The sequence below is a fragment of the Thalia democratica genome, chromosome 3, assembly GCF_965202585.1.
Source record: "Thalia democratica chromosome 3, ktThaDemo2.hap1.1, whole genome shotgun sequence".
In the NCBI taxonomy this organism is placed as follows: domain Eukaryota; kingdom Metazoa; phylum Chordata; class Thaliacea; order Salpida; family Salpidae; genus Thalia; species Thalia democratica.
In genome coordinates, this window is record NC_139167.1 from 89,515,017 (window position 1) to 89,542,036 (window position 27,020).

A 27,020-nucleotide genomic window follows, 5' to 3' on the forward strand; every position below is an offset into this window, starting at 1 on the left:
CTCAGCATTCCTTATGACTTATATATGCATTGCCCAAAACAAGGCTATTGGATAATTTAAGTGTCTAAATTTTTAAGGTGTATACGTTTTGACTAAAACCATGTCTGGCAGTAAAAATTATAAGCTTAGTTTAAATTTGATATATTTATTTAAAACAATAAAGTTTTTGTCATTTCAACATATACACTTTTTTTAGCACTAATAAATTCAATAAACAATATTTTTTATCTAATTTACCTTAGCAATCATTTCCCGTGTTTGCTTTTTTAAACTTCGCTATTTATAAACATTTTGACTTCTTATATGTTGGAAATTTAAAAAAATTTAAACAACAAATTTTTTGATACTTCCTTAAAAAGCTTTTAATAAACCTTGAAAAAAAGTATATTGAAAATTTCAAACTATTTTTAAATTAATAAAAACCTAAAATAGTTCGCATTATAAGTAAAGTTACACTATAAAGCAGTTTCTAACAAAAATTCAGATTTGTTAAAAACTTAAGTTCAAAAAAATGCAGTTATGAAATATAATCCCGAAAAAAATATAAAAAAATTGTATTAAATTATACAACATTTTACTTTTAGTTTTAAATACTTAACAACTTTACTAAGCACACTTGAAAAAAACAGTTTATAACAGATAAAAAATAACAATTACTAGAAAAATTAAAGTCTTGAATAATTTTTTGAACAGTTTGTATTAAGGTTTTAGTATTAAAGTTTATTAAGTTGGAACAAAATTGTACACATTTATTAAAACTTTGCATCTTTAAAAAACCATTTATCTCAAAAACCAGACGAAAAAATCATTTGGCACTAAATACAAAAAATGTGACTAACAAGCAGAAAAACACTATTTAAACATATGATAAATTATCTTATATTTTATATTATATGCTTTTAGTGTTTCAAATGGATCAATGCTTATTTGTATCTACGATATTTGAAGTATAATAAATAGTGAAAATTCTTTTGTAAATTTTATTCAAGTTTAAAATAATTATATAATTATTATAATAGATTAAACCTAACTTAACTACTTGTTGACTTGTGAATTAAAAATTACACATTTTATCGCTACAAACTATTGTTAGGTCATATAAAATCCGCTAAAGATAACTTTAAAGATACTTTTTTGTGTTAATTTAAGATTTAATAATTTTTGACGTCAAACCTCGAGGTAGGTAAGAAACTATAACAATTTATACCGCTTTTTGCAAGATTAAGGTTCCCCATTACCAAAACTTCTGAGATCCAGAACAGCGTCAAATGCACCAATAAAATACCAAGATTTGCGTATGGAAGCAACAAAGTGGGCAAAAGCAAATTAAGATGATAGGGTCAAATTTTTTACTGTTACTTGGCGCCAGATATTCTTAAAAGGGAGGTCCGGGCAAATTTTTGACTTAATATAGAAGAATTTCACTTTAAAATGGCAGCAACCTTTGTAGGTAATAAAGAGCGGCACTTAGATAACAAACAAAACATCGACTTTGGGGTTCGCGAGTCACGCTTCAGAACAAATGAAACAAAGAAACGAAATAATACAGGCTGTCTTGAGAACCAAAATGTTTTCCCTCTTGAAGTAAATGCAAAAACAGTAAAACATTGTTCATTTGCAATTGAAAAACCTGCTTCTTTTAGTCCCAGGAGAAATAAGAAAACTTTAAACCTAAAGCTCCAAGAAAAATAATAGCTTGTGGATTAACTAGCCGAGTGGTATGGTTTAATGAACACAATGGATATGGTTTCATTCATCGTGATGATAAGGACAGTGATTTATTTCTTCATCACACTGACATTAATAAGACCAACCCTATGAAGTATTAAAGGTCACTTGCACAAGGTTAGCTTGTTCAATTTAATGTAGATATGAATACAAAAAAATATGCCACAAGCTACATATGTAACAGGAGCCAACTTCAGAGCAGTTAATTCTTTTTATTTATTTAGAGAAAAGACTAAATAACCATAAGTAACCAATATTTGATTTTTGTATTTTTTTAAAAACAAGAGCACAAGTAACATTACTTATTTAAAGCTGTTTATTTAGCTCGAAACACAAATTTTTTAGATGCAAATAAAGACAGATTTTTCTTAATACGTTTCATACATTATGTTTATTGTAATCGTAATTAACTGTTGCATTGGGTTGGATTAGTTTTTTTTTTAAGTTAACTTGTTGCTTATTTGCACATAAAACATATTGATACTGGACATTTCTGAAAAATTCTGTTGTAAAATAAGAAACACTGATTATAATTTCTACTTTTTTAAATATTCTTAAAAACATTAAAGTATTTTAATTTTAATTTACTGCATGTATACTAAATCGAAACCTACTTAATAAACATTGTAATTATATTTCATTCGTTTATATTGACTAACTTAGTAAAAATCAATTAGTAAACCCTAAAAATTCCTACTCAACTAATCATTGCTGTAATAATACTAAATAATACTATATATAATTTAGCTGTATTAGGAATAGCTTTTAAATATTAAAAACACACCCAAAATTGTTGAACACAGATAACTAATTAGAATTCAAGAAATTAAAACACAGCATTCGTGTTTGAAATTATTACGTCACCACTGTGACTATTTTATTTTTAAACATGTTTTCATTGTCTTATAAGTTTTATTATTTTAAAGTTACATTTAAATACACTTTTTTTCTGTAATTACTAATATTAACTCAGATCTTAAGATGAAACAATAAAAAAAATCTAGATAAAAAATAATCATTTTAAATGACTTTTGTCTTTACAAAAATGATACAGTAAAAAGTTTTAAAGAAATTACTTTACAAAAAAATAAAAACATAATGCAACTTTTGAAATTGACTTTAAACATTTATAAAACAAAATGTAATCAAAAACTTCTACGACTTCCACGAACTGTGTTGTTAATAAACTAAAAAAAAAAAATGTAATTTTTTTATTACATCAAAAAAGTTTAAATATGGCTTAAAAGAAACAATTATTTAAAACTAAAATAACAGCTCCCTTGTATAAAAAAGATAATATAAAATAGTTGTTACTTAGATGAAATATAATAATTGGTTAAATTTTTCTAAACTTTTTTAACAAGTTTACTATTAATTAGTATAACCAAATTTTATAAAACAAGACTAGTTAGATATTTTTTAGAGACATTTTTCAGACTAGATTTAGTTATTAAAGGTTTCATAACTTTTTCGACCGTTAGACATTTAGCTGAAAATTAAATATTGTCGTCCGAATTACAAAAAAAAGTATTAGTTTTAATTTCGTAGACAAACGAAAATTTATTTTAAAGAAGACGCAAACGCTTAAAACTGATAAAGTTAAATTATCTTGTGGTAATTGTTTTACTTAAAGCTAAAGTTCTATATGATATTGTTCGTTTTTTAGTGAATCTATTGTTAAACGTTAAAATTAACATTTTAAGCCAAAAAAGTTTTTATTGAAAAACATAAACAAATTTCTTTTATTTTAAAAATGATGTAACTGTTTCAAACAAAAACACTATGTTTAAATTAAGAAATCATATATCAATATTATATACCTGAATGAAACCAGTACTTTTAAGCTATGTCTAACGCAGTTGATTATACATTGAATAATAATAATAAGGCCCGCTATCAGCCGAGATCGGCTATGCGTGTTGTGCACAGAGAGAAAAAAATAAAAAAAAATTACATGTTTAAAAAAAAAACATACACAGCGATGCAATAAACAAAACACAAACACACAAAAAAACAATAAAATTCTATCTGCTTCTTATTTCTTCATCTTCTTCTTCGTTTTTCTAAAATATTCCTTTTCTCTTTCTTGCATTTTTTTTGTATAGTTGATCTTCATTTGGCACGGTCATTTGCAAGCAACTCCCAATCATCAGTTCCAATGTTCAAGCTTTTTAGGTCGCACTTGCATACATCCTTAAAACGTAATTTTTGACGTCCTCGGTTTCGTTTGCCAACGACCAACTCGCCATACAATAGAAACACTGGTATCCGCTCAGTATTCATTCTCAGGATATGACCGAGCCAGCGAAGCCTGCGCTGACTGAGGGTAAAGTACATAGTGGTAAGACCAGTACGTCCCAATACTTCCTCATTGGTGATCTTTTGCTGCCATGTAATTCCAAGGATGCGACGAAGGCATCGTAGGTTGAAGGTATTGATTTTCTTCTCCTGTACGCTAGGTAACGTCCATGTCTCGCTACCGTAAAGCAGAGTACTGCAGACACAGGAACTGTAAACGTTAACCTTTGTTCGAATGCTTAGCTTTTGGTCATTTGACGCAATTTGTACAAATTTGTTTAGTTTAAGTAAGTTGTTTTACAACAGCTTATAAACAATCTGTTAACCTATCCACTAAACTATTTTAAATTTCTTCAAAAACTAAATTTACGGTTGTAGATAAGACTTTGTGGTCTTGACTTTTTAACGTAACTTTGCTATTAAAAGTATTAGTTTTTTTCAATAAAAAAAAACAAAAAAATTTTATAAATATTTTTTTAAGACTTGTAATATATAATTTTTATTTGTTATTGATTAACTTCTAGATAGCTATTGTGTAGCTCTACTACTTAACATTCAACTTTTAAAATTCGATGTTATAATAAAGTAAATATTTATCATTTAACTGAAATAGTTTTCTTTAAAATGTGCTAAGTACGCTATAACTAGTGCCTTTAAATAAACTTAAACGTATAAGTTTTTGTTACTTTTGTCTCTATTAACAAAAATCTGAAAAAAAGAATTCTAACAGAAAACCATAGTTTTATATATTTTAAATAAGTAAAAAACTGTTGCAAATGAAAAAAGATGTTACAGTAAATAAAAAAAAGAACGATTATACAAGTGTGATAATTGCTTTATTTAACTTTAGTAAATACGTTTGTTTAAAATGTTCTTTAACTATTAACAGTTTAGATCATAAAAACTTTTAAACTTCAACTAATAAACACGAAGTTTCTGAGTATAAAATTACAGTTGTTCAAAGACATTTTATGTTCTGTCAATTTTACCTTAAATATAACAATCAAGAATTTGAAAATTAACATATATTTCTAAAAAGTATAAAATAAAAGTATCGTATAAAATGTACAAAATTGAAAATAGGTTTACTTTGTATTAGTTAATAGACAATAACTTATACATAAAAACAGACTGATGAAAAATATTTTTGAATATAATTTGACTAATAAGTTTAAAAGTGTTATTACCGAAAGGTTCTTTGTGCACCAGGTCCTAGGACCAAAAGTTTTGAGCGTTTCTTTATGTCGTTCAAAAAACAATAAGCTGTTATGAAAAAAAAAAGTATTTAGAAAAAGTAATAAAATGATTAATGTAAAATATATTTTCCATCAATATTATTTATCTTTTACACATAACAGTTTACTTAATATAGGCTACTACCATGTATCCTAATTCAACATAAATGATATCTATACCAGCTGTCCTAACAAAAAAAAAATTCTAAAAAACATCAACTGAAAAATGTTAGCTATTAAATTGGATTAAGTTGATTAAAATTTATTGGTATTTCATGTAATGTTAAGTATAAACTATTATTAAGTTGTATTTTGAAACTAGTTATCAATTCTCAACTTAAACTTAAATAACAACTACTTTTTATGGATTTCTTTAAAAATTCATAAAATGATTATTGACAGGGTTAATTTTTATGAGGTAAGCTAAACTGACAAAAACAAAATTGTTATTTTTATTAAAGTTTTCTAACTGTTTCTATTGTTTAATTTCATAGCACCAACTTTATTTTGTGAATGACTTAATAATTTAATTAAAACGCAAATGTTTGCTTAACATATTTGTTTAATTAAATATACAGATCTCAGTGAACAACTGGAAGCTTTTTGGACTAGTTTGTAAGCTGATGGAAGAAAAGCTAATTTAAAAATTAAATTAAACAACATTCCTACTACATTTATGACTAACTTTACTAAGTTGAAGCAAATTTTTATACTTAAAATTTAACAAAATAAAAATGACAATAAAAAAAAATGATATCTTTTACTAAACAAGTCCTTAGGCTTTGTAGACTTTGCTGATGATTTCGCTGTTTGTAATCAACAATAATAATTTTACCTATATTGTATATAAATTTTAATTTTGTAATAACTATTAGACTGAAGTGCATGATCATTAACAGCTTATATATATATATATTATACATATTCTCCAACCTGATTTTTAATCGATAACCTCATTGTAATATAGTAGGAAAACGCACTATATTTAAAATATATTTACAAATAATTAAAACATTTAAATGTAATTGCTTTATCTATTGGTACGAGTTTTGAAGCTAATAAATCGTGGGAATATTGCACGAAGACAAAATTGTATGAGGTTATTAATCATAAGGAGATAGCATAAAATTTGGAACATACATGGTTTAATATTTCTTTCTAACTAAAAATACTACTACGAGCTAAAATTATTAAATTTCACGTATATAAATACTTAACGTTTTTACTTGCTTTTTTTTAAACTTTTGTTAACCATATTAAACAGTTTTTGAAAACATAATTTATAAACAGTAATATTTAGTAATTTAAATCGATTTTTTTTTTCGTTTAAATTAAATGTATTTCTACTATATAATAAAGTTTAAAATTAATTACTCTATTTCAGCCAACCGAAAAAAACTGTAGAAACTTAGAAAACGAAAAATACTACGTTGATTATTTATGTCACTAAATAATGAAGATGTCTTTTTAACTACTTATTGTAAAAAAAAACGACATTTTGGTTTACAGTTTTTTTTCTTCACTATTGTTTAGTTTCTAAGCCAACTAACTTTTTTTTTGTTTTGATATATAAAAATTTAAGCTCAGAAATTTGTTTCCATAATTTATTTGAGCAGATTCTAATAAGTTCCATAGAATTTTTTTTATTAATTGTGAAATTTCCGAGTTAAACTTTTTTTAATAACATTTTAAACTTAAACTTAAAAATACAAATTGTTTTCGTTTAACGATGTGTGCAGATGTGCCAAAAAACATAAAAAATGGTTTTATGAGTTTTGAAAAAGTTTTTCTAAATTTTGAAAGTAAATGGTTGATAAATAGAATTTTTTTCAATTATAACGAGTTTTTTATATCGAAAAATTTAATGCTTTAGTTCAGCCAACTTGAATAGCTGTACAAACTTTAAATAAAGAATCACTCAACTTTTTAAAACAACGTGGTTTCATAATTATATGAATGTTTTGGTAACTTCTTATTTAAGTAGTATGACGTTGACAATGTTATATTAATTTTATTTATTACAAAATAATAACTAAATAAGCTTAGAACTTAAATTTTGTATATTTTTTTCTAAAATTCATTAAAATTATGGAACATTTTTTGGCAACAAGTAAAAAACCTTTTATTTAATAATCTTCATAAAATATTTCATGTTATTCAAATTAACAATTTACAATAAACTTACAATAAATGCTTAGGTATTAACTAAATATAATTACGTCACGACATATTGGTAGAAAAAAAATTATAACAACATTCGTTCAGTTATAAAATAAAGATAATCGTGCAAATTTTAATTTTTTTTTGTCGTCATTAAACCTAATTAATCATGAGATTAGTAATGCTTATTTTTATTTAACTTAGTTTTTCTAAATTTTATTTTATTTTTTCTATTCTTAAGCTTGTTTTTGAATAAAATATTAAGTTTAGCTAGTTTTCAAAATAATGTAGCATATAAACTTAATTACACAACTAGAAATACAAATAGTTTTTTTTTTATTTTCTGCGTTTAAGTATACATGTAAAAATGAATATACTACATTTATTTTACTTAATAAGTATAACAGTTCATATAGAAACAGTTTTTTTGCTATTTCGAGAAATGTATTGTATACGTATTTATTAATGAACATGTCAGTAGTTTTTGTAACGATTTAAAAATGATGTCAATTAAAAATATATCAGAATCTTACTAATATACTTATCATATTAATAATAACAGTAATAATAAAAATAATAATTTTAATAGTAGTGATATTAAGAGTAATAATGATGATAATCATAATATTAATAATTTTAATTGTGGTAACAATAATGTAAAACATATTAAAACTTTAAACATTAAAGATATAAGCTGTAACAATAATTTTAATATAAATGATAATGAAAATATTCTTATCAATAGTAATAATAATAGTGTAGATTATAATAGTTAACGTATAACTAGAAGTATTTCTAAAGTGATAAAAGAAAACTTAGAACAAGTAAGTGATAATAGTGCTAGAAGTATAAGCAATATGAATAACAATAAAACTATAAATAAATAATTTATTATTATTTGACATTAGAATAATTTATTTTAAACTATATAAATGAGACTCAATTTTTAGAACAAGATATATTTCATGCTTCTTTCATCAGTTGAATACTAAGCAATAAAAATAAAAATAAAGTTTGAAATTTAACTTATATAGTGGAAATGCAATCAACGTAATTAATAATAATAAAGCAAAGAGTAATTAACAATACATAAGTACTTATAATTACAATGCAACTAAAAAAATAATAATAAAACAGAGCAAAGCAACAACTTATGAAACAATTTAAGAAAACAACGAAACAGTATAATCAAAATCTTTATGTTTACATAACTTAGGTTTTCTTAATAAAATACAAATAGCCTCAAGTTTAATTAAATCCGAAAATATAATATAATATAAATAAATATTCAAAACCAACTAACCCTAATAGTAATAAGTTAAGTAATATGCCTAAAACATGTAATTGCCGTAAAATAAATAAAGATAACTGCCCATTAGAAGGTAATTGTTTGACTAAATATGTAATTTATAAAGTTAAACTTGAAATTAAGGGCCCAGATAAAATTATATTGGAAGTACAGCAGGTAGTTTTAAGGATAGATATCCTAACCATAAACATACTTTTAAAAATATTAATAAAAAACAAAGCACGTGTTTATCTAATTATGTCTGGAGCTTTTTTCACAGGTACGGTAAAAGGCCAAACATGGAGTGGAGTATTGTTTCAAAGATCAAACATGCACCAAACAAAGTAAGTAGAATTTGCAAAACTTGCAATACAGAAAGAGCAGTAATTGCAGCAGAAGATAAAGACCTACTTCTGAATAAGCAGCAAGATTTATCGAATGTTTGAACCCACAACCAACGATTCTACTTTAAATAACTCTGTCTACTTATGCACTAATTTATAACACAGCACTTACAAATTTTGTACTTCATGTTTTTAAGCTGCATCAATTATTGACCAATTTGCTAAATTTATTATGACGTAACATTTCTGCACAACTCAAATTAATTTTCATTTTAAAAACTTGCCTATTCTTAAAGCTTTTTGAGGTTAGTGCTTGCTTTTATTAAACTTGAATTTTTTTAATTTTATAATTTTATAAGACAATTTTATAATTTTAGGTTTTTATTTCCAACTTTGTTTTTAAACCATAAAGTTCGTTTATAGTTACTACCTACATAAACACTATACATAAATATACATGCTTTTTCTGCTTTTTTTCTAATGTTCGTTAATATTTTATAGACTCTGTTAATCTGTTCAAAAAATTATTTGAGAGCAGTGAAACGCCGTTAGTCGGAATAAAGTTTTGTAACAAGAACACTGTGGTATATATATATATATATATATATATATATGTATGCTTTTGTAGAACGTAAAACAGTTGATTCTTTTATCTATGATAAGTGTATGTTAACATTGAATAATCACTGAGAGAAAAAAGATACAAAAAAAAAAGACATTTCAATTTTGTAAACATTTGTTTTTAAGCTACGTTTAAGAAACTACACATTATTAATTTTACTTAAGATTAAAACTACTTTAGATTTAAAAAAAGAGTTTTAAAACTTTTAATTACTATAACTTAACAACAAAAAATGAATTTAAATGAAATTTTATAGTGTTCATACTGTAATGGTGTGGTTCTATAATGACTTATTTTTCTTCAACTGAAAGTTATTTTAAATTTTGTACTTTTAATCAAATTTAGAAAACAATTGTACTTTCAACACTATTGAATAAATGTCATGCAAAAATATTTTTCCAAGTTGTATGATTTAATAAAACGTTAGTGAATTTAAAATAAAGTTTTCAATAAGTATAATAGAATTATAAGAAACTAAATTTCTTTATAGTATAAGCTGTGTAACAGAAGTAGTAATAACCACAAGTTTGTTTATTTGAAAGTAAGAAAAAAAAACTGTGTTGTTAGAGATTAATTTTTATTTAACTTTATGCTTGTTTGAATGTTTATTTAGTAATAGCTGTATTAACACAACTTAAAATTATTAGACGTTTCATTTCACAGTATAAAAGTTTTTTTCTGTATAATAATTTGTTCCCTTAAAGTAAAATTTTGTTGGTTTTATATTTTACGTCAAATTTGTAAAAAAAAAAGAATATTAAAATACATATTCTATTTATTAAATGTATTCCGTTTGTTTTTCGATTTTACAACTTATTGAAATTAAGTATATATGTTTTAATTATAAAGTGAATTATAAAAGCTGATTTAGTTTATTAAATTGCATTAAAATGTAGTAGGTATACTTCATAAAAAAATTTCTTTTATTTTGTTAAGATGAACTTCTTTAATCTTATTTACCAATATTGTTATCCTAACACCCTTGTTTACTGTTGGTCTATAATTTTTTTATATTAATTTTAATCATTATAATCTATTATTATTTGTTAAGTTTTAGTGCTCTCGTACAATAATGACCTTTCGTCCAAAAGTATCTTCGTGCGTTATTGACCCGTCCCGGAGTTATACAGTATGCTTAAAACAAAAAATAAGTTTTAATACATGTAAGACTAGTGATTTAAATATTTTTTTAATTTTAACACTTATAATTAAATAGTCTACAAATTCGATTTTTTTTGATTAACGTTAGTTTTTTTTAAGATTTCAGATTAGTTCATAACATAAATCACTTTTGTCAAAAAACAATTAGAAGGATTTCTAAAAATTTTTGTCAAACTGCGTAATCAGAATGAAGATTATTTATATAATCAATATTTAAAACACTTTCATAAAACTTATTAGTTTGAACTGTACTAGTATTTATGCTATTTCAACTGTAGTTTATACAATACTGTACTTAAAAAGTACAGAATTTAATCAAAAAAAAAAAACAATAATGTTTGTCAATTAGTTTTTTAATATTTATTATTTATAACTTAGTATTGCTGTGAGCGAGTATAATTTTTTTATTACTACAAGACGTCACTAAACGAATCTATTAATTGTAAATACATATTTACTTTGCACAGAAATTACGATAACTCTTTGTTTTTGTGAGTAACCCTTCATAGTAAAACGTTTTTTGTACTATCATAATCTTGTTTATATATTTTTGTGTATTTTATTCTAGTTTTGTTTCGAGTGCAATAATTTGAAAAAAAATACTTTGTGTAATTAAATAAGTTTTTTTTTTTAATTAATTTGTGCTGATTAAGTTTAAAATTTAAGAAACATATTTTAATTGTGTTACTTCAACTTTGTTACTAAAGTTCTAGTTTATCATCTTTTGAAAAAAATATTAATCTTTATTTTTATATTTTATAACATTATTATGTACAAGTACTTTTTTTTCATGACGTTACTTTGTGAAGTTTAACTAAGTTATCAATAACAACTAAGTAATTTTCCGTAAATTTTAACATAATTTATGTTTTTAATTCCTTTTAAACAATTCAAATAACTATTGAAATTCTATTGATATGTATTGAGTATAAGTGTTTTGACAAAAACATCGGCAGAAGTCTGCAGAGCAGAAGCCTGGACTTTCGTGTGCCTTTTTAAAGGCTCAAATTTAACGAAAATAATAAAGAATTTAGAGCTAATTAGATTCTGAGTAAATCTTAGTTTTTGTACTAATAATAAATAAATAATTTTTCTACAAGATTTTATTTTTAAACTTACCAAAAAGACTTTTTGTATTGTTCACAAATAAACCATAAAAAAGCTTAATTTTAATTTCTACGACTTAAATCGAATTAATCCAAACTTCAAAATAGTTATATAGTTATTGACTAACAAAGTTGCTACTTGCAAAGCTAATTACATGTGTTACTAGAAAGGTTTTTTTTTTGGCCTTTAGTTTTAAATCTTACTTATTAATAATATTAATCTTAGCCAGCTGTCGAAAACAGCTCAAAATTTTCCTGGTAAGAATGTAATATTTTATAAGCAAAACTTCTTATAATAATCAAAAAATATATACACAGTGTTTATGTTTAAATACATTCGGTCAACACACTACTATTAATTATAATTATTTTTAATATTTTTGAACTTTAATTATTTAAATGAAATAAAAACCTATTTCGGTAATATAAAACTTATTTAGTTTTGAAGATGGCAAATATTTTTTTTAATGATAAACAAGACAAACTGCTAAGGATAATACAGAGATAAAATTAAACTATGTCACAATTAAAAAAACAAAGTAAACTTTTCTCTGAAACTTTAAGCGTATGTTGTCAAATAGCTGCTTCAAAGGCAGTCTTTTAAATGTCTTAACAATGCTTGTTACAAATTAAGCAACAACTATATATTTAGGTAAATATTTTTAGGAACTTTTATGTGCTTTAATTTTTTACGTTTATTATGTTCTTAAAAAAACTTTAACAAATTTGTACAGAATTCTTTTTTATTACAAACTTAAAAACACTTTTACTTAGTTTTACCCTACAATGTTTTCAATAAACACTATAGTCATAAATATATTTTATTGATTAATATTAACTAATTATTTTAAACATTTTAAGGAGGTTTTTCGTCAATCTTTTATTAAAACGTTTCCGTAATATAATTCTGAGTTAATTTCCACATATTTAAGTTTTTTCGAAAATTATTATTCATTATAAAGAACTTGATTCGTAAATAGTTTGTTTTTCTTAGTACATATAAAAGTTGTAATTTAAAAATAAATATCTCTAGATTTTAAAAATACTAACAAATGTTCGTTTAAAAAAAAACAATTTTTTCAACTTTGTTTTATACAAAACTATAGTCGTAATTGTATTATTTATTTTATCTATAAAAACTTTTTTACCTCAGTTTATTAACCTTTTCGCACTAAAACTTCTTTTAGTCTTTAACTAAAATATCAGAAATTTGTAGAATTAAAAAAATAAAATAAGTGTGACAAGAATTTAACTCGTAGAATTCAAAAATATTTATATTTAAGAAGTTACAACATTTGTAAAAGTACTAAAAATTATTCAATCAATAAAAATTTTTTTTAAAACTCTTGATTTCATCATAAAAGATAGAAAATCATATTATTAAAGTCAAAAACCTTAAAAAACATCTTTAAAATATGTTTTAACGTCCTGAAATTCACATTCCTTGTTTATTTTAAGCTGTAACTATCTCGGTTGTAAATTAAAATTACTTTTGTGCATATTTTTATTGTTTGTTTGTTCAAGATCGTCTAATTCTCGCACAAAGCAACTTTTATGTTTATTGCAGATATTAAATTTCATGTACCAATTTATTGCTAATAATAAAATATTTTTCCCTATAACAGTTTCTTGAGCAATGCTTTCAAAGCTTAACTAATTTCAATTTTAAAAACAAAATGAGCACTCACAAAAATTAATTAATCAAAGAAGATACGAGTAAACTAAAGAAACAAACAATATAAAAGTAATCAAATTAATCATAAAAACTAACGTTTTAAGAAGTTTAAGTTATTTAAATTTAAACTTCATACATACTAGTTTAAATATTAAAATTTTTTTGTTGCTATATATTAAAGCTAAAATAAGGAAAATTAGCATATGGTTTGCTAAAATGTTTTATTTCACCGAAAATTTTGACCCGCTAAAACTATTATGAAATTTTAAAGTTTACTGTCTAGTTACAGCTAATAAATACTTATCTAGTTTTTTAAGTATTAAGCAGAAAAGTGATTCTAGAATAATTAAAATTGTAAACACAGCGTTTTGTTTTGAAACTTTACGTCACTAGTAAGCTTTTATTATTTTTTTTAGAAATTGTGTTATATTCTAATTATGATATTTTATAATGAAATAAAAAGTTGTTCTTCTGTAATTTCAACGTAGCCTAGTTTGACTACATCAAAAAACTTCTTAATAGAATACTTTTGCATAATGTTTGTATTTACAGAAAAATATAAAAAAAAAAGCTAACAAACTAGGTTGAAAATATTTTGTTGTTAATTTTTCATTACAATAATTACATATAGCTCTAACGAATGTTATGTTCAGTAGTTTTCGATTTATTGGAGTATAAAAATTAAATTGAAGTATATATATTCAATACATTGCACAGCACATATTTGTAGTTTCAGTTATTTTGTCAAGTTAACTAAAAAATAAACAAAACGTGTATTATTATCTTCATTTAAACAGCGCAAGTTATTTATTAAAAGTTTTTTTAGTTGCAAATTTTTGATAAAAAAGCTACAATAAATTATATCAAACTCGTCAGTTTTTTTAAAAGAAAAATATATAACAAAGAAAAGATTAAAATACTTTTTCATTTTAACAAAATAATTTACAAATAAAATAAAATTTAAAAGTTATAGTAAACAGTTTTTGATTTCTTTCAAATGCTCCTTTGCAAATTTCAATATAGTGTTAAAAAAATTGTAAAAGAAATATTTTTATAAAAACATTTCAAACCAAAACCCTAAATAATAACCAATTGATGTTTTAAAACTAGTTTTAAAACTTACTTAAGCTCAATAGTTAAGTATTACACTATAACTTTAATGACGACAGTTTAATTTATCTTTATTTGTACCTAGAGATTTATGTATAATTAATATAACTAAGACCTTTTTTCACCAAACTCGTTGAGTATGTTATAAATAATATTATAAAAAAAACGAAAATACATAATAACATTTAAACAGCTGTGTTGAGAGCAGCCTACAAATATCCACTTGTGAAAGTTACAATTTAAACAGATGCCTGTGTATTATAATTAAAAACTATATATGAGCGTTTGTGTTTTAGATTGTTACCTCATTTTAATATTAACTTAAAATCTTTTTTTTTTTTGTTTTATACTAAGCATAATTAATTTGTAATGAAAATTTTGAAGCCAAGAAGTGTTTTTTGTAAAACAAAAACTTTTCGAGGAGGAGAAATATTGTTTTGCAGTATTAAATGTATCAGAAAATGTACTGTTAGGTAAAAGAAACTTAGACTATGTGTCATTTTATTAAAACAATCTTTTTGTTTTAAATAATCTTTAATTTTCAATGATAAGTATTAGAACTAAATTAAAAATAAAATAATATTAAAAAAATGTAGAATTTATCTTGTGATTTGAAGAACTAATATTAAAACCAATATTGACACCTGAATTCAAGAATTTATAAAGCCTTAAATCAAAAAATAATAACAATACAAAAAAAAACTAAATGTTTTTTTAGTTATCTAATAACTAGTATTTAAAATAAAATGTTATTATTGACAAACTAATTAAAACAATTTCGTTATTCAAGTAAAATAAAAAATCAAAACTATGTATTTTATAGTTAAAAAAATTAAAAGAAATATATAATTTTTGTTTAGAATTTTTAAAAGTTATCGAATTGTAATTAGGGTTGCCACTCGGTCAGGAAAAGTCAAGAAATCAGGAAAAGTCAGGATAAAATGGGGTGTTTTGAAAAATAGTCAGGAAAAGTCAGGAAATTTTATAAAATGTCAGATTTTGTCTGTAAAAATCTACAAAATTCCTCGTTTTTCAAAGCCTGCAAATGGTAAAAATTAATAAATAGTCCTCTAAAGTCAGAAAAAATTCCATAATTTTCTTAGAAATTTACAAAAATATTTAACTTTATTTCCAATGCCTTCATCTGGTATAAATTAGTGAAATATCCTTTATAAAACTGCAAAAATTTTTCTATTAACATACTGAACAAGTACCCTACTTAAATAAGCAGATTTTGTAAGCTATTTAGTATTGATGATCTGTAGCAAGGACACTTCCATAATGAAACTGTAATATATACACAAAAGTTTATCTAGCATAATTTTAGAATCATAGTGTTTTTTGTTTAAGTAAATAATTGAGTTTTTTATAACTAAGCAGTTAGTTTAGTATTTTATGTAACAAGTTAATGTGTACACTGAAGCGAAATGCAGATCAGATGAAGGAAACCATATCTTCATTAGATGAAGAGGTTGAAGTGCTAATAAAAAACGGAGAAAATAAATTTTAGTACATACATTTAAAAAAACAGTATTTGATAAAGTTCTTTATTATTTTAATGTTTTAACTGTAAAAGTTCGTTATTGTTTTAAGGTTTGAGTTGTGAAAGTTTCTTATTTATTTAAGGTTTTAATTGTAAAAGTTCCTTATATACCGTTTCGTTTATTTATATACATTTATGCTAGAAAATTCTAAAAAAATATGTTTTTTATTCTTTAAGGTTTCAATTGTAAAAATTTGTTATTGTTTTAAGATTTTAGTTGTGAAAGATATTCATTTTAGTAAGGTAAGTTTTATTCGTAATTATCTAGTTTTACTTGAATAATTATTGCAAATGCGAACATGATTCGCTAATAAGTAAATTTTAGCTAACTAACTCTTTTTAAGACTTAATAGTATTTTGTAATACGTAATTTCATTTTTGAAATGTCGTGTTGAACACCATAATACAATTCAAAAACTAAAGTTAAACAAATAATTAACTAATTAATAAAAATTAAGAAATACTTAAATTATACACGAAGTCAAACATTTTAAATGATTTAATTATATTGCTTAAATTGAGTATTAAAGCGAAAAAAGTAAAATTGGTAAAAAGCTTAGTAACTTTTAAATGCATACAAAAATTTAATATGATTCCATTAAAATTAATATTTAGCATTAAGAAAAATACTTGTTTAATTAATTTTAACACTTACATAAATTTTTATTTAAACCAAGTATGTACAAATCAAGATACATGTTTTTTTAACTTTCTTATATAACGTAGATATTTCTACTAAAGTCTATACTTGAAACTATTTTTGAAATGCCTTTGCTCGAACACAGTTTTGTTGTCAGTACTTCTCAGTAAAATGCTTTTTACATGTGAACAAAAGTTTACACACTATTGTTTGTTTCAAGTCTTGTAAATTTAAAATTTAGTCTGTTCTATTTATTTTTTAAGCTGTTTTGAGTAATACCCTTTTATTCTGAAATAGTTTTTTTTTACAAACAAAACTAGTTAAAGTACCTCGTTCAACACAAAACTTACAGCTTTTATAAAGCTTTTACAAACTAAACTTTATACTTCACTATATTTTAACAAAATGCATAAAAAACGTTTTTATTTACTTTAAAAAATAAAATGTCATAGTCTCAATATAAAATAGGTTGTGTAGAGTTTTAGTTTTAGAATTGTATAAAATCGATAGAATTAGTAATGTATACTTGAGAAACATTTATATGAAAAAATAAAACGAAATCGAAAATGCAGACTATTATCTCGTAGATATATAATTTATAATTCAGCTAATGTATTTTTGTTTTTTAAATATTAAATAACTATATAATAAGTAAAGTTAAAATAAATATAAGATTTTAAATAAAATTTTATATCAAAGCGAAATACGTTAACTATTCAACATAATTCTCAATAACAAACAAAAACTAGCTTATACATCAACACAGTAGAGACTTATTAAATTTAATAACTAAAATGTATTTAAATCCAGTTTTTGTAAGAACATAACTCACAAACTTTTACAAAAACTTTGAATATAGTTTAGTTTTTACTTTATAAAAGTAATATAGATGGTAGGTAGTTTTAAGTTAATTTAGGTTTCTAAAAAACTTTGAATAAAAAGTAAATACTGACAGCATTTTCTTGTGATCAAAATAAAATGAATGCAAATTCACTATTAGTTTGTTTACTTCCAATAAAAGTATAATTATAAATTAATGTTTAAACCTATCAAATTGAAATTTGATAAATTTAAGTTTATAGTTATTTAATAAATTAAAAAAGATTTTTTTCTTTTCTGTTAAATCATACAAACGGTTTATTTTAGTTTACAAGTTACAGTTAAGTTTACAGTTTCTAATTCAGTTGATAAAAACTCTAAATTCCATAAAAATTTTTTTAAAACAACTTAAATTGACCAATTAAATAGGTAGCAAACAACATTTTTTTAAGCTAGTATGTTAACTAACTATATAAGTCTTTTATGCTAAGCTATTAGTTCTTCAAAATAGTACTTTTTTTAAAGTTAGCTGTTCGAAAAAGCTTAAAAAGTTTTGCTATGATGTAAATTGTTTAAATTACAAAGCTGTTATATTATATCCAAAAACTATAGAAACAGCATTTGTGTTTTGAAACGTTTTGTCACTATATGTTTTAAATTGTTAAAAGTTATATTTTAAATATTTATCATTTAAATTAAAGTAAATAAATATCTTCCGTATTTTTAAACAATTTCATTTTAAAGATAACAAAATTTTAATTATAGAATACTTCGGCGTAACGTTTTTTTTTTAGGAATACAAAACATACAGCTAACAAACTAAGCTCAAAAACTTTATATTCGTTTTTATTTTAGCCATTACTTTTTCTAAATTTAATACTATAAGATATTAACACTAATCTAATATTTCTTATTATATACAACGCCAAATAATTTATCCTCAGAATCAATTTTTGCTTTGACATAAATATTATAATTACCAACCTACTTTATTTTATTCAAACTAAAACTTTAAGAAGCCTATGACAACCTGAAAGTAATTTTCCTTCTTAAGACATATCTTTTCTTTTATAATTAGGGCTTAACAAAAACGTTGTTCCCGGCTTTAACTTATACTTACTTGCTGCAGACTAATCTTAAGTATTCTAAATATCGTTAACATTTTGACTATATCTATAAACAAGTTATAATCAAGTTAATTCAAAAAAGGTTTATTTATTGAACTTGTAATCTAAGTTAATCTGTCAAAAATCAAAGTGTTTTAATAAAACAATATATATAACGATTAAACTATTTAAATACTTTTATATATTTTAAACCATAAACAGAGATACAACAGATAATTGTAATAATATTTTTGTAAGAAGGTGTAAGAACAAAGCTGTTATTTTACTTTGTATTAAAAATTTTAGCTTTTTAAAAACCAATTTAAGTATAAAAACTCGTACTTTTGAGTTTGATAATAATTTACTGACAAAACTAGAACTTTTTCAAGTTAATTAAAAGATAAATTTTAATTTATTAAACTTTTTAATCAATAAAACCAACTGTAAATGTAGCAAGTTTATAAATCGAAAGTTTTCGTTTAAACTCGTTTATGTTTCAACAGATTAAAAAGTAAGGTTTATGAAACATTAGTATGAAAAACAATAACAATTTCTTTCAGCAAAAATTGCTAAAGAATATAAAAAATTATACAACTATTTTATCTATTGAAACAATTATAGATTATCAGTTTGATCACCTTTGATTAGTTAGATAACAATGACCACATATGGAGGCGAAATCTTAAAGCAGCCAAATGGGCCAATAAGAAACAAGGATAAACTACTGATAAAACATTTCAAAATAAACATAACAAATACATTTTGATGTATTGTCAAATTGTTTTTTGTTTAGCTGGTAGAAGAAACTACTAAACGAATTTTTATCTACAACTTAGTTGTTTTTTTTTTTTTTGCTTGTTCAGGGTATATTTAAAATATAGAGTTAATATTTGAAATTGTATGTTGATTACTTCTAATTATTTGAGTTACATTATATGTTTAAGAGTTTATTAAAACTTTTAATAGTTTATTACTGATTAAAAGCTTTCATATAATTTTTAGTTAAATGTTTCAAGTCTTTTAAAATAGATTTCAATAGTTGCTAGGTCTTTTTTTAATAATTTACTGCACTTAGCTTAATTTGTTGATGAGATGCAATTTTGCCAAGTGAATTATTGATTTTTCTAAATTAACTTATACTTTTGAAATAGAGATATTCTAATATTGTTTTGTGGTTCTTTTAATGCCAGATACATTACTCAAACTGTCTTGTCTGATTTATATAAAGTAGGACCAAATGGAGTCTAGTTTTTTTATGTAGTAATTAAATCAGAATCCATAAACATAGTTTTATAAAAAACAGCTTTGTGATAAAGTAAAAACAGACTCATTCAGAAATAGTATTTCAAAAATTTAATTTAAATATAAAAACTTAATTATACAAAGTTATTTTATTCTAAAAGCCTGTAAAACCAATAAAATGTATGTTGTAAATAAAATAAAAAAATTAAACTAATCAAATATTAAAATTTATTGATAAAGTAAAACAATATTATAGTTTTATCGAATGGTAAATATTTAAAATTACACATATTCACGTATAATATAATTTACTAGATATTTATGAACATTTATATTTAATAGATTTTATGCATTTATGGTGTTTATACATTGTTTATTTATAGGTATTTTTAGATTTACATTACAGTAAAACAGTTATCAAGCAGAGACTGAACATAAAAAAACGAAAGTGTTTTTACTGAAAAAAAAGAAGTTATAACTTGATATGCTGATATTTAAAATTTTTTAAACTCAATTTATTTTTTACTTGAAAATTATATTTTCTTTTTTAACTATTCTTTTATAAGTAGCGATAACTACCAATAGTAACTACATATCACTTTAGTTGGTATCTATGAAGTGCGTAACCAAGTGGCAAGTTTCACCACAAAGCACTTATTGTATAAACTAAAGTTTTTTCAAAGTGTTTTTTGCTGATTTAAACACAGCCTGTTTAAAAATTAAATTAATACAAGTTTATATATTGTTTAATAAAATGTCATGTTATTTTGTGTATCTAAAAAACAAAACTACTTAATAATTGATTTTGAAACATACAACTTTAAAGTATTTATATTGTAGTTTTATATGTAGTTGTTTAGTAGTATAACTACATATATACGTTTATATATATTTCAATTCTAAAGTAGATAAACTATTTCTAAAGAAGATATTTATAAAAAAGTTGATTATTATTTTAAGTACTAATTTTTTTTCATCAATATCTTTATTGATTAAGTTTAATTTTAACAGTAAACTAAACATATTAAACTAATAGCTTATTTTTGGTATTAAGTTTTTCTTGAATATAATTTAAAGCAGGAACCAGACCAAAATGATATTTTTTATTTATTTAGGTTTATTGCATTTTTGGTATGAAATTTTTTTTTAGCTACTTTGCAGTAGCTTTAGAATAGACCATCAAAACTTTTCCAGTATGTTGAATAATTAAACATTAATTCTAAAGCATTAAGTCTGCGAGCACTTGTGGTATTGTGTACATTGCTTCATAAAATACAACAGCACAAACAAAGTCTTTTGTTAGAGAAAAATTTATATGGAAGTTAATTTTTAAAATTTTTTGTAAATATCGAATATGAAGAAACGTATTTCCGATTCCAATCAAAAACTTAGCAAAGAATTGTTAAATTTGTATACGTTTTTTAGCTAAAATAGTTCTTGCAAACTACGTATTAGGGTTAATTTCCTATTAAAACAATGTTAGTATTAGCTAAGTTAGAAAAAATCTTAACTACTACTACCTAATTTTTTTTTAACTGGAAAATTATTTCTGATAAATATTTCAATAAAAAACAGAGTTATGACTTCAGAAAAAAAAGTTCTGCTCTTCCAGTGTTACTAACAGTAAGAAGTAAAATACGTTGGTATTTAAGTTAATTAAAAACTACTAAGTTTCTATTAAACTGTAGTATAATAAAAATGAATGTTTTATTCTAATCACCGACTAAACACGCTATTTGAAAACTTTTTACGAAAAAAAAAGAGTTTAATTTAATTTGCATATTATTTTGATTATCAATTTTGTTACAAAACTATTAAATAGTTATGTTTTAATCATATTTTTATAATGTATTTCGTTATTTAGTTTTTAAAATTATTATTTTATTTTGGAGATGGTATAGAACAAAAATGTTTAAAAACAAGTATAACGCACTATGTATTTTTTACTTGATTGACATTAACCTGTTAATAAAAAGTTACAAATGTTAAATAGTAAACTTATATTTATATAACAGTATAAGAATAAGAAATTTGATAATACTTAAAAAAGTCATTTATAACGATTAAGTACGAAAAAAAACAAATGAAGTTGTAAAGTTTAAAAAAAAAATAAATTGCTAAATACACAAATAATTGCTTGTTTAGCATGTGTAAGTAATAATATTTAACGCAAATTTTACATTTAGCTTGCTTCATAGAAGTTAAATACACTTCAAAAAAAAGTCAAACATTAAAACATTAACGCTTTAAAAAGCATTTTGCAGTTTGAACGAAACTAAAATAAAAGATAACAAGTAAAAGTAAAGTTCGATTTAAAAAGCAGTTTAAATTTAAAAAAATGAGTTATAAACCAATACTAAATGTAAAAAACTTCATTTTAATTAAAGTTGTGTACATAAAGTCTTATAAACTTAACCGAATTATAGTTTAAATTCCAATACAAAATAAATTCGAAAAACAAGTAAAAAGCGTTATAAATGTTTTGCTTTTTTTAATCCATGATAAGCATAACTATAAAACCAAGGAATCTTAATAAAATTATCTTAATTTTATAATTTGTTTTCATTTCACTGTATGAATTATAGTAAAGCGATATCTTAGCAGTTCAAAATTTTAATGAACCAAAGAATTATACGTCATAATAACTTAAATGCAACTATTAATTTTCAAACTTCATATTATTTTGCATTTTGTATTAAAACTATGATCAAGACAATATTTTTACGGCCTCAACCGGCTTTAGAATTTATACTAGCTTTGTGATAAATTTTTAGTTAAAACTAACTTTTTTTTACAGATTTAATTTATTATCAATTTTATTTTTGACGTACTATTTATATAAATTTTTCATAATTTTGCAGATAAAATAGAATTAGAAATCTTAAACTGTTGACAAAGGTTTGCTGTTTTTTACATTTGATGATATTTTTAGATAGTTTATTAGGTTTTGCGCTTCAATAGTTTTAAACAGTGTTTAGTGTTAATATAAATAGTAAAATCGGTAGCTATAAAACTTTTAAGAAAATATTTAGCTAATATTTTTATACATAACGTGTCCTGTTACTGCTGAACAAAAGCATTAGTTAAAAATGTTTGTTAAGCAAAATCATTTGAGTAACTTACAGAACTTCAAAGTTTATAAAAAAATTAAGACTTAAATTAAAGCAAACAAACTAATTGAAATTGCACGAAAAACTATACTTATTTAAAACTTTTAGAAAAAAAAACTGAATTAAACAATATAAATTTATTTTAATAATTCAGGTAAGATACAGAAAATTTATGTTTATAGAAGATATTTAACAAACTGTGTTTATTAATAATACGTTATTAGCTTGTTATAGACATCGAAAAACGATCTTTCTCCAACTGTATCATATAGCTATAGTTAGTAAGGATAGTTCAGCCGGTTTAGGCCGTAAAAATCAGTGCGCAATATGCATGAATGTACTACAATAGGAGATCTAAAGTTTATATACAAAAGTGTAAAATTATCGTTTACAGTAAAACAGTTATGACGTCAGCTTGAGCTTTGATGCTTGAACATTGAAGACTACATAACAATTAAAAAACAATTGACATAGTTGCATGATTTTTATAATGAAACTTTCAGCCAAAAAACACAGTTTAGTTTAGAGTTTGAAAGCAATAAGCTTAATAATATGGTCATTTTAAATGCTGACAAACGTAAATCAAAAAAAAAGTTTTGTTTTATGTTTTAGCAAATCATGAATGAAATTCCTTAACAAAACTTTTAATTTGACGTAGTGTAAATATATTATCAACACTAAACTGATATTAATTGTGTAAAAAGAGAAATAAAAGTTTAAAGTTGAAATGTTTATACAAAACTAAGTTGTCTAGAATTATTTCAAAACTTAAGCAAGATCATTAGGGCTGTCTATTAAGTTATTTGCTGTATAATCTACAGTTTATAAATTCAGTTTAGATTCACGAATTGAAACAACTTAAAACATTTTAATATATACAAGTGCTTCAAGCTTGATACTTATAAAGCTTAAAAATTTACGGAACTCGCTATTAAAAAAAAAACACTATCAAACTTCAAGCATGATTTAGCTAGTTTTAAGAACTTTGTTATACTAAATTCAGAAAACAAAGTTGTTTTTTTTAAATTCATTTTCAATAACTTATATTTAAAAAGGAAAACTTTATAAACTTTTTTAATTAACTTACTTAATGGCAATGAAAGTTTAGATTAATAGTTTTGAAATAACTGATAGCCACAGAATTGTAATATTATTTAAAATTAATACTTTATACTATATGTTGTCAAATAACTACAACAATTAAAGTAAACTGAGTATTATAAACAGTTGTTCCTGATTTTTAATGATTATTCTTATAGTTTTTATTTACAAAAATGATAAAAATGTTATTCTTCATAGTGTGGATAAAAATGCATTAAAATACAACAAAATAAGATTTTATTCTAGTTACTTTAATTATATAATCAAAGTGACGAATTTATTCGTTTTTAAAGAAAACTACGTAATTTATTATAATTATCTTGAAAAAAAAACTACCAATTTGTGAAAATATTTTTTTGGATAACATTTGTTCTCAAAATACTCAAGCAATATCGCTCATATTTGTCAAATCTTGAGTTTTACACCATCTGCTTAAATAAAAGCTTTGATATAAAACTAGTGCTAATTTCTATCTAATAAAAACTGCTTATGATTTTTTTGAATACATAAGGAAAGATTTTGAAAATGTAAAATTTTACTTAACTGTTGCTTTTGCTATTATTTTGTTAATTTATTGAAGCCAGTTGAGTATTTAATGATTATTTTATTTTTTTTTATTAAGCTTATCGTTTTAATATTAAAAATAGTTTATTCAAAATAAAATAAAATAACTGTCATTGCTAAATATAAACGGTTAATGAGCCCTATTTTATGTTTTATAAGTTAAACAAAACAGTTTACTTATTTTGCACCTTATAAGATTTATTATAGAACAATTGATAAAGCTAATATTATTTTACTTCTAATTAAATTAATGTTTACTAAATATACAAACACCTAATAAATACGAAAAGTATTTTTTTTAACGAATATTATTGATTAAATTGTTTAAAGCAAGCTAGTATGCCATAATACTTTATTCTGACTAAATTTATAATTAATGTTTAAAAATATTTTATTTTATATTCAGCTGTGTTAAAAACAGCTTAAAAATGTGCATGTAAGTAGAAGCAATGTGAGACAGAAGTAGCTTATTAATATATAAAGCAACTTAAAACATAAAATTGTGTTTAAAATTATTTTGTCATAATAACGTTTGTTTATAAATATTTTTATAAGTTGTCTAATTAGTATTTATCTCTGTAGTTTGTATTTTGATTTATTTGTATGAAAAAAAGACTTTTTGTTTAATAATTTTTAACTCTGTAAAATCTGAATTGAAATTTTTTAAGTTGTAACTAAAACAAACTAGATAACAAAACTAATAGATCTAATTAAGGTATAAAGTTTGTAAAACTGGTTATTTACATTTTTGTGCAGTAGATGTATGAGATCTGAGTAAATTTTATTGCTAACTCATGAATACAAATCTATTGTGATTATTACTTTAAAGTTTTTAAAATTTAAATTTTAGCATGGATTATTTTTGCAATCATGTATATTTAGTAATAATATTATACTTGACTCACTAAACTATAATTAGTTCTTAGTTTAGTTTGATATTGTGAAAGCTGAGTTTTTACTTATTTATTGAAAAGTCGAAATATGTAAAAACTTTAAAATACTATAAATGTATTTGTTGTATATTGAACCATAATAAATACGCTCTAATTACATGGTGTACGAGAAAATATTTTGGTTATAGAGTAATACACCAGAAAATCTTAAAGATATTTCAAGGATATTTTTCTATTTTAAATTGGAACTTTCTTTTTCTTTTAAGTAACACTTAAAATATTTATTTAATAAAATAGACAGAAAATTTAAATATAATTTTAAAAATTAAGTATTAGCAATAACTAATATCTTAATTGATACTAGATTAGTACAGCTGAAAACTATTGTAGTGTTTCCATAGTGTTACAAAAAAATTCATTACTTTATTTCTTTCTATTTATACATTTTAGTTCTATTAACTCACATAATACCTTATAACATTACAAGCCAATTAGTTTAAATAACAAACATTTTAACAACTATTGTATCAATATTATCATTGTTGTTTTAAATTTTTTGATAGAAACAAAAGTAGTGTACTTTATTTAATAACAGTGATAGTTATAAACTTTTAATAGCCGTATTATTAACAGCTCCAAATAGTACTGAGAGCGAGGTTGAATTGTTTTAAGTTATACTCTATAAATAATGATTTCGTATAATCGAAAGTTTGCAGTATTTATTATGACGTTAGCAGTAAGTTTGTATTTCTACTAAACTTAGAATAAACTATAACTTTCTAATTCAGAAAAATTTAAATTATAAAAAAAATATTTTGTTTAATTTCTACACCTTATTTATGACAAAGTTTGGTGAAAAATTGACTTTGTTAATTAATTCTAAATGATAATAACTTTTAATTTCTATTCATAACTAATTAATAAAAATAAAAAACGTTTTTAAATCTAAAAAGCTTTATATAGGTTACAACACTTGATTGATTTTTTTTTAAGTTTATATAAAAAGGTTAAAATTTAAGCTTTTAATGTAGTGCATAATGCAGGTGCAGTTTCTGAATACGTTTAAAAAGTTATATCAATAATGATATAAAATTTAATAAAAACAATATAAAGCTTGGACAAATACTTGGACAAATACTTGGACAATACTGGAAAAAGAATATGAATCAAGACCGAGAATCGAGACGTGCAGGTTGTGCTTGAAAGAAGCATTAAAGATCCTACAAGCAGATAAGAACTGTATTAATAAAAGATCAGAAGTAATGAGCTCTTGCA

General features: G+C 22.8%; 1 protein-coding gene across 1 annotated transcript; it reads right to left on the reverse strand.

Annotated features, from left to right (window-relative positions):
• Positions 1-3,840: 3,840 nt before the first annotated feature.
• LOC145832648 (uncharacterized) lies at positions 3,841-6,218 on the reverse strand. Its single transcript, XM_082939948.1, has 2 exons — positions 6,214-6,218; positions 3,841-4,237 (listed from the first exon to the last, which is right to left on the reverse strand). Exons 1-2 carry the CDS (start codon positions 6,216-6,218, stop codon positions 3,841-3,843), a joined length of 402 nt encoding a protein of 133 aa, XP_082796074.1.
• Between the last annotated feature and the right edge of the window lie 20,802 nt (positions 6,219-27,020).